We start from the raw sequence: 13504 nt of genomic DNA on the forward strand, positions 1-13504 counted from the left end.
TCCACATAACGAGCACAGGAGCAAAACACAAGGTCCAACAGAGAAATTCATATGCCTGACCAAAAGAAAGCTCTGTAAGGCTCAGCACAGCGTGACTCAGACAGGACACCGATAATCCAGTCTCCTCATCTGCCTCAACTCTTCCTAGGCACCAGCTAATGTTGCGTGACAATTCGTAACTTCGTCATTAATAGTTTCATAGCCCAGCTCCATAAATGCCTGAAAACAGCTGCAGTTTAACAGAAACAACCTGCTACGCTCTTTGGAGTGTAAAACTGCCAACATTATGGATAATCTCTCCCAGACTGCAGTCAAGTTTGGCACCCACCCAGGCACAATGATAATTACTTATGTAGATCAGGAAGACTGAGGAAACGGGATAATATAGCTTTAAATAAAAATTGAAATGCTATCACCATTTGGAGCTTGCCATGGCCATTAGCGAGATGTCGACTTTACTGCCACAGCCCTCAGACATTACGACTTGACATGCCACTGCCTGTCACGCTCTGCTATATTGCTCTCGGGTTCGTTCTCTTGGCAGCGTCTGCGATGCTAAGAGAAAATCATGCTTCTAAGAGGCCAACAGTCATCTTGTGCTGATAAAACTGTAAATAATTTTTTTTTATGATGATGACGAGCTCTCTGAGAGGCTGGGATAAAGGGTACCACGGAGAGGTAAAACGCTTTGCAGACATTAAAACCCCCTGCTTCCAAACCACTGCCGTGAGTTGGCAGCCCCAACTTCTTCATCAAAGAAGCTGCATGACAAAGAACGGCTGAAGGAAGTTCTGCCTTGTGAGCACAGACTAAAGCCTTGGCTCCTGCCAGCCGCATGCTTTCTCGGTGACCCTAGCCAAACCCCCTGGGACCCGTGTTCAGAAGGCAGCCCTCCCTCCAGGACAGCAGAGATGGCCGAGAGATGCGCAGAGCAGGCTGACGCAGGCCAGGCAGGAAACAAGACTGCTGAAAGGTCAAAATAGCTCGATCAGAGTAATGCCACAAATCACAGCAAACAAGGCAGAGAACCTCAAGGACAGTTCACAATTAGAAGAGAAAGGCAGTTATCTCCAGTGCAGAGGCAGAGAGACTTGTCCTGTTCCTACAGCAGTTACTGTGGACATCCAGAGGGCACAGGGGACTCCTGAGTCCGCTCTGCTCATGCCCTGATCCTGGCTGAGCACCCCTTCAGGCCAGTCAAAGGATGCTGACACCACTGGAGGATACTTGACTATGTACACAGGTGAACAGCAAATGATTCGAGATCAGTCCTTCCAGCCAGCCCTGATCTACTCACCCCTCCCAGTCACCCCAGAGAGGTCTGTCCCCCAGGGCAGCACCAGTCACTAAAAGCTGGGGGGAGATCAGAAGTGATGCACACAACCCACTCCCCTACTCTTCCGTCTTCCCACTGGCTCAGAGACAAGAGAGGCCCACTGTGTCCTCCAGGTTCTTCCTACAAAAACGCTTCCTAAATTAAAAGATGACACGTAACAGTCACCGGGGTGGGAAAGAACCAGAGAGAGATGCAAACACAAGACATGCGAATTACCTTTAGTGCAAATAAATCGCTTTCCAAGCTGTGCCCTATCAATATGGTATCTGCACTGAACATGTTCAATAGGACGGCTTGGACATCCCGCAGAGTGATACTAGTGTTCTCCAGGTCCTCTTCTGTCACACCTGAGAATCTGCAGTGTAAGAGCAGAGAGGAGGGCTTCCTTCACCAAAGGAACACCTCAAGACCCAAAAAAAGTTCCAGCTATTAGGAAGTAGCGCTCACTGGAGTTTCAACAAGTTCTTCCAGAAATTCCTCCTAAGTTCTTGATGCTGACCACAGAGCTCTAACCCAAGGAAGACTGTCCTTACCTGGTGTTATAGTCCACCACCTTGGTGTCCGGTTTGACGAAGGTGTCATAAACCACTTTCAGGTCAGAGTTGATCACAGTTACTCTTGTCAACTCCAGTCCTTGCTTAGTGTAGCACTGCAAGTGACAAAGCAGACATGATGACAAATGCATGCCGACCACAGCATGGTATCTACAGGACTGTTCACCAAAGCACTGCAGATCCCAAAATGCAGTTGGTCCATCGCAGCAAAGCCAGCCAACAACCACTGCTCAATACAGGCCAACTAGCTACTGCTTTTCAAGGGTAAATGTGGTCCCCAAATGAAGCACACAATGCCCCAACTAATTAAATTTATATTTCAATTAACTCTTATTAATGTAAACCTCTGTGACTTAGAGTCCACAGCAGGAAGGAAAGAAGATGGTAGGGAAAAAGAATTTTCCTTCAGACACAACCTTCCTCAAAAAGCCTCATTTTGCTTGTGCATTGCCCCTCTGATTAGGAACCCACCATTTCACAGTCTAATGCGTAGATTCCAGGGTAACCATCAGTCGTAGGCAACTTCTCAAAAGTCTTCACAAAGCCATCAAGGCTCTCTTTCCGCCCGTCATGGACATGTTGCTTAAAGGAAAAATAAAAAAGGAAAATGATTTGTTGATGGAAGGAACAAGAAAACCAAAACTCCATTTCAACAGAATCACCCACTTAAACAAAACAATTTTTTAAATCATTTCTAACGAGAAATAAGACTTGCCTACCAGTTGGTCTGAGAAGTTCACCACAAAAGCAATGTAGTAGCCATGTGTGAACCCAATTCCAAAGCAGGATCAGAACTAGAGGCACTGTATTAACAGTTCACATAGTAGCAATGCATCACATATCTAAGGACTAGGAGATGGCAGTCTCAGGTAGCTTCCAACTTTCAATTCAGAGTAGAATTACTCAGAAAGGCTCGCTCGGTGGTCTTACATAGATCTACTCCAGCTGCTGGTTCCTGGATTAGCCTGTGACTGAGACATGCCCAGCTGCAGGACTCTAATGTCAAACATCGCTGTCTGAGCTTTAGTATCAAGCGTATCATAGCCCACAGATGACACGAGAAGCTAGTGAAATGAAGCAGCAGAAAATGTCAGTGTGTACAGACAAGTAAGAGCCACTATATTCTGAAACCAGACAGTTCACAAACATGAGCTTACTGCCTACCAGCACTTGAGGCAATAAATGGAAACTATTTCCAGCCTCTCCTCATCATCCCCAGCTAAAGCTCTAGAGTCAACAAGATTGAGCGCAGAAAAGCTCCCTGAGTTTTCCTGCTAGCTTGGGGAGTGTTTCCATGAGTGGCTTAAGCCAACGCAAGACTAAGCCACTGTTGCAAGAGGCACTCCCACTCTCCTCTCCTCCACAGCCATAGATCCCACCTGCCCTGGTACTACTCAGCCTGAAAGCCTTCTTCTCTGGGGTGTTTTAAACTGGATCATTGCACTGAGCCAGTTACCTTCATCACTGTGCCTGCAAGGAAGCAGGAACACAGAGGGCAAAGCAGAGGTTGTGACTGCCCACTAGCATGGTTTTAGGTCAAATTAAATTGCTGCACCACACCCAGAGGTGAGACGCTCTCTCCCTTAGTTCCCAGTGGTTTCCTTTAAGTTTTGTTTATCCCTAGATCTCAACATATTTGTGCATAATCACAGCAGTCTGCATACAGCCTCCGCCATGCTTCTGACAAATCTCACCCTACAAGGAATCAGTCTGCACATGGCATCATCTCAGAACAGAAAGGCTAGAGAGGACAAACCCAGGCAGTTGTAGAACTGAAACCTGTAGGCAGAGGGATAACTAAGTGGGGATTTACATAATTTCCTTCACTGGTCATTACTGTGGGTAATACAGTACATAATAATAAAACCAGCCAGAGTAGAGAGAACTGCATCATTTGAGGTTAACAAGGCAGCTGGGCCAACACCGGGCCTGACCTCTCCCTGCACCCAAAGCCAGCACTGCTCAAAGGCTGCATGGTTCAATTCCCAGGAGCAAGAGGCCACACTTGTCAATTCTGCATCTATGCCCATGAATCTGATTGTTTTGCTAAAGAAATGGGTAGAACAGACTACCAGTCCGACAAATAGTAAAAATTCTCTCCCGTTCAGCTTGATCCTTTCCCTTCTCTCCTATGCAACATAACTGAGCAGTGAAGGAAAAAAAACGGTGTTTTTCTACAACAGCTGATGTTCTACAACTGTCCAATTCTTCCTCGCTGAGAAGGAAGCAGAAAAGTTGTTTCGTTTTTTCAGACCCAAGAAAGAAGCAAGCAGACTCAGCTGTCACAAAGAACAGCAGCTCGACTGGTCCGCTCCTGGAGAGCTGTAGCTCCATGCACAGCTCCATCCTGCCACCTCCTGCCACACGCGCTAACTGCACCATGACCCAAACTGCCACATCTCTAATGCGTTTGGAAGGAAAAAGCACAGCAATGCTTTTCTAACCAGCTATGCACCCAGTTACTTAGAATAGTTTATTATAAATATTTGCTATTTTCAATGCCTTCAAAGCCGAAAGACGCTGTGCTCTCCAGTAGCCCAACCATCCCCAAATCCCATTGCATATTCTCATCCTGAGCAGACTGGGGACTCTGACCTTAAATTTACCAAAGAATTCATTTGGATGAGAAAACCAAGAAAGCCAGAATGTAGTGATCTGTAGCAACACAACAACTAGGAGGCAGATGTGAAAGGATGCCTGAGCCCTGGAGCACTGACAGCATGCTTCATTGAGTAAGAGGCTATTAGAGAAATTGTATGTTTCTTAAAAGGCCATGAGGTTTTATGGTCTACAACAGCCACGTAAAAACATGCAGAGAAGTCATGCTTTTATAGCCCCATCAATTTCTCCCGACTTCCCTGCTGGATGTTTTTTGGAACACTGATCAAAAAGAGATCCTGATTTCAAATGAAAAAGAAATCAGAGAAGCAGCCGCCTGCCTGATCCCATCCATGCTTCAGACTGGGCAGGACAGGCTTTTAGGGTTCATGTGCTGACAGTTCTGCCTATCTTGACAAGCCTTGAATTTTGCCCCAGAATTCACTTCCTAGTTCTAGCTTTTGGCCAGACTAATGATGGCACACACCTCACCAGAGCTCTGCTGGCTCTGTATCACCTGAGCACTTTCAAACAGCAAGACAAGAAGATGCCCTACAATAAATAGCTGTGGGAGCCCCTTCCACTGGACATGACCCTCTTAGATCATTTGGTTCTGAACCATCTCTCTCCGCATGGCAGCTGCCAAATGTAAAAATGCCACTGAAACAAGTGACTAGGAGCATCCCTAGTCCTTGGGCAGAGGCCAGAGACAGATTGTTCCCTTCAGTCAATGGATTGAGAGAGCCAATGGTGCCAGGCTGTTGCGTAAGGAAAACAAGAAAAAGCACCTGTACAAAGGTATCCCCGACAGCATTCAGCTTGACCAAAGGGCCAAAGCTCAATTCCTGAGCAGGTTTTAGATTCTGCTTTCTACTGCTGTGATCCTTTCCCCACCCTCCTCAAGAGGAAGCAATATTTATGGGTTACAACAGGCTCCTTGGGAAGGTTCCTCCCCTTAATACAACAAAGGGCATGCAATAAATGGAAAACTAATAAAGGATTTGGCCTACAGCAGAAGGTTACCTCAGCAGAGGCATCTGAGAATAGAAAAAAAAAATGGGAAAAAGGTTTTGGCCACTGTTGTCAAGGCCCCACGCCTGCTTCTTAAAAGGAATTCCCTTTTTTCTCACTTTTTCAGTGTTTCCCTAAAGAAGACTGTATCCAAGTTTTTGCTGGGCAACTTAACCCGCTGTTATTTGCTTAGAAAAAGTGCTTACATTTTGCTTAGAAAAATGTTAAAAAATTTGCATCTGCAAAATAGAAACCACTTCAACTCCAAACATTTGAGATTCTTCCTTCCTGCCAAACACCGAATTTTCTTACCTTTGCATAGCAAAAGGCATTTAAGAAGTACTTGCTTTTTCCCCCCAGGGGAATCCACCATTCTTCTAAAGGCTCAATGATCACACAGCCACCACCATTGCAAGCAGAGGACAAATGTCATTGAGAATAAAAAGGTGTTGCTCAATAACTTACTTTAGCAACCTGGCAGCCTGGTGAACCCACAGCTCCTGAGCAGCAGCTGTAATGAGTTTCCCATCCACCTGGCACTGAAAGAGCAAGAGTTAAGAGTCAGAGAGAAGAGTCCTGTCAACAAGAGACCTAAACTTCAGCTGACAAGTGCAGAGATGTCCTGAATGAACACAGCAACAATAATTTGCAAGCAAAGGGAAAAAATAGAGATTCACAAGTCTCTCGTATTCAAACTGCAGAAGCCACCTACCAGCAATGACCCAGATGAGCAAAGCAGTTTGACTTATTTACCCAGCACAGCAGATTCACTGGTCATGGATGCACTGGCAGAAAACTAGAGAGTTCCAACTAGGCTACTGTCTTGCTGCAAACGAGTTTAACCAAGACCAGTAAACTCACTCAGGCAGCAGAGGTCTTAAGTCTCCTAAAAGAACGATTTTTGAAAAGGCACAAGATGGTTTGTGCCTTTTACTTTTTCTTTTTTTTTTTTTAAGCTAAAAAGATGAACCACCTCAGCTCCAGACACATTTTCGTATTTTAGGGACTGTACCACTGCTCCCCAGCAGCTCTTTACAAGGCTATGCCACCCAGTGACAAAACTAGGAACTGCCACAATCTGTGAGCGTGACAAGTCCCAAAGCCACAAAATGTTTCACAGCAACTCCAAGCCAACACAGACTCTGTTTTCAGATCTAGAGTACGTCTAACACGTAACTGAGCCCTCTTTGAAGAGATATACCTCTCTGCTTGCGTAGCCTTCCCCAGTGATGGACACACTCCTCCTTGCGAATGCAGTTTCCAGAGGCTGAGACCATGTACTCAGTGCCACAGCGACAACAAATCCTGCAGGAGGCTTTAAGAGAAGAGAGAAGTAAGGGTCAGGCTTCTCTAAGTCCTGTACCTGCTAAATGTGGCCAAAGCACAGGTAAATCAATCTCACTTAAAGCCCCAAACACTGTTGAAATCGGCAAACAACAGTTCCTGTTAAGGGATGGTAAATTTCTTTTCAAACTCTCATAAAGACAAAGCAATCCCTTTGAAAATGGCAGTCTTAATCATAGAATCATAGAACATCCCGAGTTGGAAGGGACCCATAACTCCTGGGTCCCCAAAGGACCACCCAAGAATCAGACCATGTGCCCGAGCATGATGTCCAAACGCTTCTTGAGCTCCAGCAGGCTCGGGGACGTGCCTACCGCCCTGGGCAGCCTGTCCCAGTGCCCGACCACCTCTGGGTGCAGAACCTTTCCCTAACCCCCAGCCTGACCCTCCCCTGTCCCAGCTCCATGCCGTTCCCTCGGGTCCTGTCGCTGTCCCCAGAGAGCAGAGCTCAGCGCCTGCCCCTCCGCTCCCCTTGTGAGGGAGCTGCAGGCCGCCATGAGGCCTCCCCTCAGCCTGCTCTGCTCTGGGCTGAACAAACCAAGGGACCTCAGCTGCTCCTCATGTCTTCCCCTCCAGACCCTTCACCATCTTTGTAGCCCTCTTTTGGACATTCTCTAACAGTTTTATAACTTTCTTACACTGTGGCGCCCAAAACTGCACACAGTTGCAGCATTTACTCCAAATCACTTCTCAGAGGCAAACATAAAACTCCCTGCTGGTCTTGGTGTGCGGCTCCAACTCCGACTGTACACGTTTGCTGTGCTGTTTCTCCATCCACAGCAAATTATGTTGTACTCTAACATGGTTATTTTAAGAAACAGGATAAGTCATTCTTCGGACATGGGAGCTAACGAGGCCTGGTTTCCAGGGGGGTCTGTGACTTGTCACTTCCAAGTGACATTCGGGTTCTTCCTGGGCACAGCTTTTCTGCAAGGGTTCCCTGGCATTTAAAACAGGGAACACTTACAGCACAGCCTGGCCCTCCAAGAGGCAGTCAGGGACTTCTCCATCCTGTCCCCTGTGCCCTCAGTAATGCCCAAAATTCAGAGAAGGGCGATGCAGAAAGACACAGAAAAGGAGCTGACTGTCACACACCTGCTCTCCTAGCAATTCCCTGAGTTCCAGTGTGAGCATTTGAGCTGCCAGCACATTGTCAGGTCCCTGACAGCTTGGCATACATAACACCAGCTTAGTCTGTTTTCATCCACTGACCACAGTCACAGCATTAGCAGACTGGCAAGAGATTCTTTCAAACAAGAACAAACTCAAAGATCAAAAATTATCTGCAGAAAACTACAGAAGCAGAACCAGCAACACAGTCTTTGATCCCCTAACGGAGCTGGCTGGGTAACTGAAGAAAAGGGCTCTAACAAATACAGTACTTAATAGTGTTAATGCAAGAGAGCTTTCGCACAGGTTGCTTCAGCAACCACAGGACAAATGTAGACACAAGGTGTTAACATGGATGAGCACTTAACACACTTTAGCAAGGTCTCTCCAAAGAGATGCTCAGAGGAGTGTGGCGAAGCACCTTAAAAATACCCTAAGTACACATTTTATCCCTACTGCATCACAGTCTGCTCTGTTCAGCATGTGAGAAGCATAAATCCTACCACAGGATACCAAAAAATTCCGGGAGAAGAGGACCCTACCCTGTCCAGAGGAAACCTGGGGGATTGTTTTGTCCAGCTGCAAAAAGGGCTGTTGGAAACTACTTTGCCCAATGCCATCAAGTGACCAGGCCAACATCTGTGCGGTCCAAACCAGCACAGCACCGCCCACTGCAAAACCAGCCTGGCTCTGGATCAGTCACTATCACACCATAACAGCAATTTGTATGTAGATACCCCAAAGAAGCCCTCCCCTGGAAGAGGGGAGCATCACCATATGCTGAACAGGAGCTTCTCTACGCGTTTCCCTGCGCTGACAGCAGCCAACCTCCTAGCTGGTGCCTGGGGTTTGTCTAAGTCCTAAAACCTGCGCTGAGTGAGCAACTGCAAAACGTGCCCTCACAGGGGGTGGCCAAAGGCAGCTTGCTGAGGGAGACAACCTCACAACTCACAGTCTTTGGCAGCAATTAGAAACCTCACTGAGCCCCACATGCCACAAACTATAAACCTTGTGGCAAAACTAGCACTCTCATGGCATGCTAACTGAAGAAACTCATCCTTCAGAAAAGCAGCAGACTCCTGCAGCCATGCTCCTCTCCTCCACAGCAGGCTGGCCTGCACAGGTCTCACCCAAGGAGACCCATCACAACAGGAGCACCGTGCCGAAACCAGTAATGTCTTTATGCAAAAAGACCAGTTGCAAGCAGGACAGGCATCTTCACCTGTAATGTATCTAGCAAAGACTGCAGAATGAAATAGCCAGCAGAGCTTACAGTCAGTGGTTTTCTTCTCCTCTGCTGTGAAGAGGACGGCCCGTCCTGGCTTCTCCGGGTGAGGCATTGGGTAACCATTTTCCTTTAGCTGCTCCTCAGTCATGAGATATTCCTTCAGTCGCCGGTACAAGGCAGCTCCTGCACATATCAAAGACAATGCTTAAGCCAGACCACAGAAGTGGGTGCTGTTTCTCTTACTATTTTCTGCTTTGTCAAGCCACCTGGCAGAAACTCCCTCTATTTTCAACTTGCTTTCACTGCCTTTGTTCAGTATCGAGAGGGAAATAGGTATGGGGTTGCACTTTTCACATCTGGTCATCGGCGTACAAGCGTATTATTAACTTCAACAACAACCAGCATTAGGTTAGTAAGTCTGGAAAATGCAACTGAAAGAGAATTCTTCCACAGGGCCCACCTTCAGGTCTTCTTGTTAAAATGGGAGAAGTCTCACTCTAGTAATGTTTAAAATGCTTCAACAGATCATTTGTAACACAGCCCAAAGAATACGCCTCAAAGGCCACCCACGGAGAGCTAAAAAATTCCTTATCAGAAGCTTCTTCCTGCTGTTGATTTTATTTTATTTTTTCATTCCACAGAATAATTAAACTTCTTGCACTCTGCTCAATATCTCTTCTTTCACTGCTATGCTAAACTCTTCCAATATTGCCGTGCACCCTTTGATGTTGCTTAGCTGAGCTATACAGGCCCTTTTAAGCTTTCTTCATGTCAATTCCTTCTGCTCTGTGGCATCTCCATCTCTTCTCTGATCTCCTCAACAATTTGCCTATATCTCTTGGCAACCTGAATACCCATAACTGATTTGACCCCACGTAAATAATGCTCGTGGCACAATCCTTTGGCTGTGATATGACCTTACTATGACATTCCTCAATGTGAAAATGAGCCCCGCAGAGCAGATGGAGATATCAGCGTGTTTGTCTTGAATGTGACAGGCACGTTGTAAAGTACTCCTTCAGGGCAAGAAAATTAAAGTAAAATCCAGACAGAAGAAAGCCTAAAAGTCAGCAATATCCAAAACACAAGAGGCAGTTCTGAACAGCTATTGATGCTACATCAAAGCCACACGGAGTACATCAGTGAACTCAGCCCAAAGCAGGGAAAGCAAGGAAGGTGCTAATCGGTGTGGCGTACCATTTACTGAGCAAGTCTGCAGCACCGTACCACAGCTGGGTAATAACTCATAACGTTATCCACAGATAAATCACAGCACTTCATGCATCAGCAAGATCCTGCTCTACCCAGTCAGTGTGTTATACCTCCAGCTACAATTGACAGGTTACAGCCTCGTGGGAGCAGGGTCTTACCTGTTAAATCCTCTGCTCTCAAGCTCCCTGACCGGTTTAGGGTAAAGCTGGTCTTAGCAGCAAGCTTCCCTCCCAGCACAGCTTCATGGGACACCACTTTCTTGTTACTTGTCTCTGCAGCGAGAAGAGGGAAGAAGCAAAACAGGACAGAGATCAAGTACCCAGGTGTAATCCTGGAAGAATAAGAGACTTCAGTCCTAGAGTTTGGGGCACTACACATAGGCAAAAGGAGGACTGCATTTATCTTCTTGAATTCTTGCTCTGCTCCAGAAATTGGTACACATACAGTGGTGACCTATTCCTAGCATTTCATTCCAGTGCTACAGGGACCTTTCTTTTCGCACTGTCAGCCAACAGCAACTTTTTAAGGACATACAAGGACATTTTTACAGTTTCCCCAGAGACTTTGGGAGCTCCACCTGCTTACTCTGCACACCAAGCCCCCAAGCAAAGAGAGGACTGAGCACAGAAGCAACTCGACCCAGTCAGGTGCTGCACGGTGGGATCATCCACCCCCAGCGAGCAGCTTTGTTGTTAGGTCCCCGCAGACCAGACTCCCACACTGAATCTTTCAACTTGCTTTAGAAAGGCCTTCAGAGCTCTAGAATATGCTCAGCACATCAGATAATGGCAGATAGGTGTTTTTTTTACTAATCATTAACTGGCAGCCCTCTCCTAAAGGCCAGCCTCCCAAGTTCAGCCGCTCTGACTAATGGCCACAAAGGTAATGAAGACAGAGGGGAGAAAAAGGAAGAGACCAGGAAAAAAAAAAAATCACAAGAACAGCACAAATTGATTGTTTAATGTACCCTCTCGAGAGCCAATAATGAAATGTCTTAACCCTCTTCGTTTCTCTCTTGAAGCTTAATGTGTGTAACAGATTTCTGCGGTGATGGACGAGTCTATCACTTTGAAGGCATCATGTGAAAGTTACTCCATTAGCGGGGCTTTTCATTTTAAAGAACTTGTGCTAAAAAAAAAATCCATGTGGCATTATCTCCATTTAGGCTCAGACAGCCAACAAAGCATTGCAGGACTTGCCTCTTGAAGGCCCATTAAAGCTTGCCAGACTATAAAAAGCTAACTGGAGTTGTTTGCCTTTCAGCATAATGCTTCTGAGAAATGGGTCTGTCTTTTCAACAAGTTTCTCTCCGTGGCTTCTAATCCAAGCAGGGCTCCAATTATTAAACCACAAACGTGGTACGTACTGTTCGTACTGGACGGGGAATTGGGCACTAGGCTTCGGAGCTTCTTTAAGGTGTTCACTGCCACGTTCAGGTAGATGTTGCGACTGGTGCTGCGTTCATAAGCTACCTTCTCTTCTGCCAGAGCCTGCAAACAATGCAATTCATTACCACTCTTTCCACTGCTGCTTTTGGAGAAAAGAAACGCATCTTAAAACACAGAATCCAAGTAAAATAGCAAAAAAAAAAAGTCTGTCACATGATCAAGTAATAAACTGGAGCATGGTACAAATATATCCTGGTTCTTGGGCCTGCTTAGGTGAGTCAGAGAAAAAACACGTTTTGAACTAAGCACTAGAAACATTTTCACGCTAAACCTTCCCTGACAGATTAACACAGCAGTTCTGGAACTGCCTTGGAAAGGCTGTTTTCCCCACTTCAGTGGCAGCACAAGGGAAAAGCAAAGCTCCGAACTGGACAAGAAAAAGACAATTGGTAAACAGCCACTCCTTGAGTGCGATAGGAACATTGTCCCTAAGGAGCTGTGAAGGTGAAATACCACAAAACGTCCTCATAGCATCTTTTTCGGTTACAAAACATGTTGTGATGTCCCATACTTAACCAATTAACATTAATGCCAAAGTTTTCTAATAAAACACATGAGATTCTCAACTCTGCTTTTGGAAATCCTACTGTAACATTCCCTATTGTTAAAAGGCTCCTTAAATGCTGCACAGCTCATAAGCAGCAAGTTTTGCCAATTACATCTACCTTACACCTACTGCGTGCTCAGATTCCTGCAGGTGTTTGCTACTCTACTAGAGCAAAGGGACTTTTGTCTACTTTGAACATAACATGCATCCCCCTAAGCCCCCCTTCTGGGCTCATTAAAAACAGCATGCACGCTCTCCTAATGAAGAGAAAGGTGTTTTTTTCTACTGGAAACCTCCACTGGAATTTTATTTTCTGTTGTCCAGTCTGGAATTATTTAGTGCCTGTCTCCTCTGACATATGGATAGGAGATTTTTCTGGGTTTGCTGCAATTCTGGAAGGTTTTGGCCAACGCAGACGACTTCATACTCTACTGCAGATTTTATTCATAAGAAGAAAGCACCGGTACAGACCTTGTCAAACGCTTCCTGGGAGGAGGAACAGAATTTCAAGCACTCATCAATGAAGAGATTGAGATATCTTTGACGAATGTTTGTTGGGACTTTAGCACCAAATTCTGTGGGAATAACAGGCCTCTGTAAGCTGGCGCTCTAGAGATGAGACAGAGAGAGAGAGAAAGAGGCTATTCGGGGTTCAAGAAGCACGTTGCTTCAAGACTCTCACATTTTCTGTTATGTTACTAACAGCAGCATGACTTTCTTTCTCAAAACCTGCTCAAAGCTGAACATAACATGCATCATTTTGGTTCTAAAAACACCGCTTGAAGCTTTTGTGCTCCCCCACCCCCCCCCCTTCAATATTTGAACTACTTCAAAAAGCAACCACATTTCTTTATGCGACTCATCCAGCAGCTCAGGAGTCCCAGCGGCATTAGTCACAACACAACATTTACATATACAAGCATCCCAGGCCATGAAAATGACGACATTTACATTAAGAGAGTCAAGATTAGCACAGTACCAAGCACCACAATTTGAGCTGAAGGCATGAACACACACCACCAGTTAAGTGCATGACAAACATGTTTTTTCTTGCCAGTACTCTAGTCGTAACAAGAGGATAGAGGCTCACACTTCTGGCAGGCTGGCAGCCAGCTA

General features: G+C 46.0%; 1 protein-coding gene across 3 annotated transcripts in view; it reads right to left on the reverse strand.

The window, feature by feature from the left end:
- Positions 1-13504, reverse strand: part of REXO1 (RNA exonuclease 1 homolog) — a 42524-nt gene that overhangs the window by 4174 nt on the left and 24846 nt on the right. For all 3 annotated transcript variants that reach the window (XM_040537607.1, XM_040537608.1, XM_040537609.1), the window contains exons 6-14: positions 12860-12997; positions 11760-11883; positions 10552-10665; positions 9227-9364; positions 6701-6814; positions 5965-6038; positions 2362-2472; positions 1870-1985; positions 1553-1691 (exon numbers count right to left, since the gene is read on the reverse strand). In XM_040537607.1, coding sequence (XP_040393541.1) covers positions 1553-1691; positions 1870-1985; positions 2362-2472; positions 5965-6038; positions 6701-6814; positions 9227-9364; positions 10552-10665; positions 11760-11883; positions 12860-12997 — 1068 coding nt within the window. The remainder of the gene's footprint in view (positions 1-1552; positions 1692-1869; positions 1986-2361; positions 2473-5964; positions 6039-6700; positions 6815-9226; positions 9365-10551; positions 10666-11759; positions 11884-12859; positions 12998-13504) is intronic.

The sequence above is a fragment of the Cygnus olor genome, chromosome 26 (assembly GCF_009769625.2).
Source record: "Cygnus olor isolate bCygOlo1 chromosome 26, bCygOlo1.pri.v2, whole genome shotgun sequence".
Lineage (NCBI taxonomy): Eukaryota > Metazoa > Chordata > Aves > Anseriformes > Anatidae > Cygnus > Cygnus olor.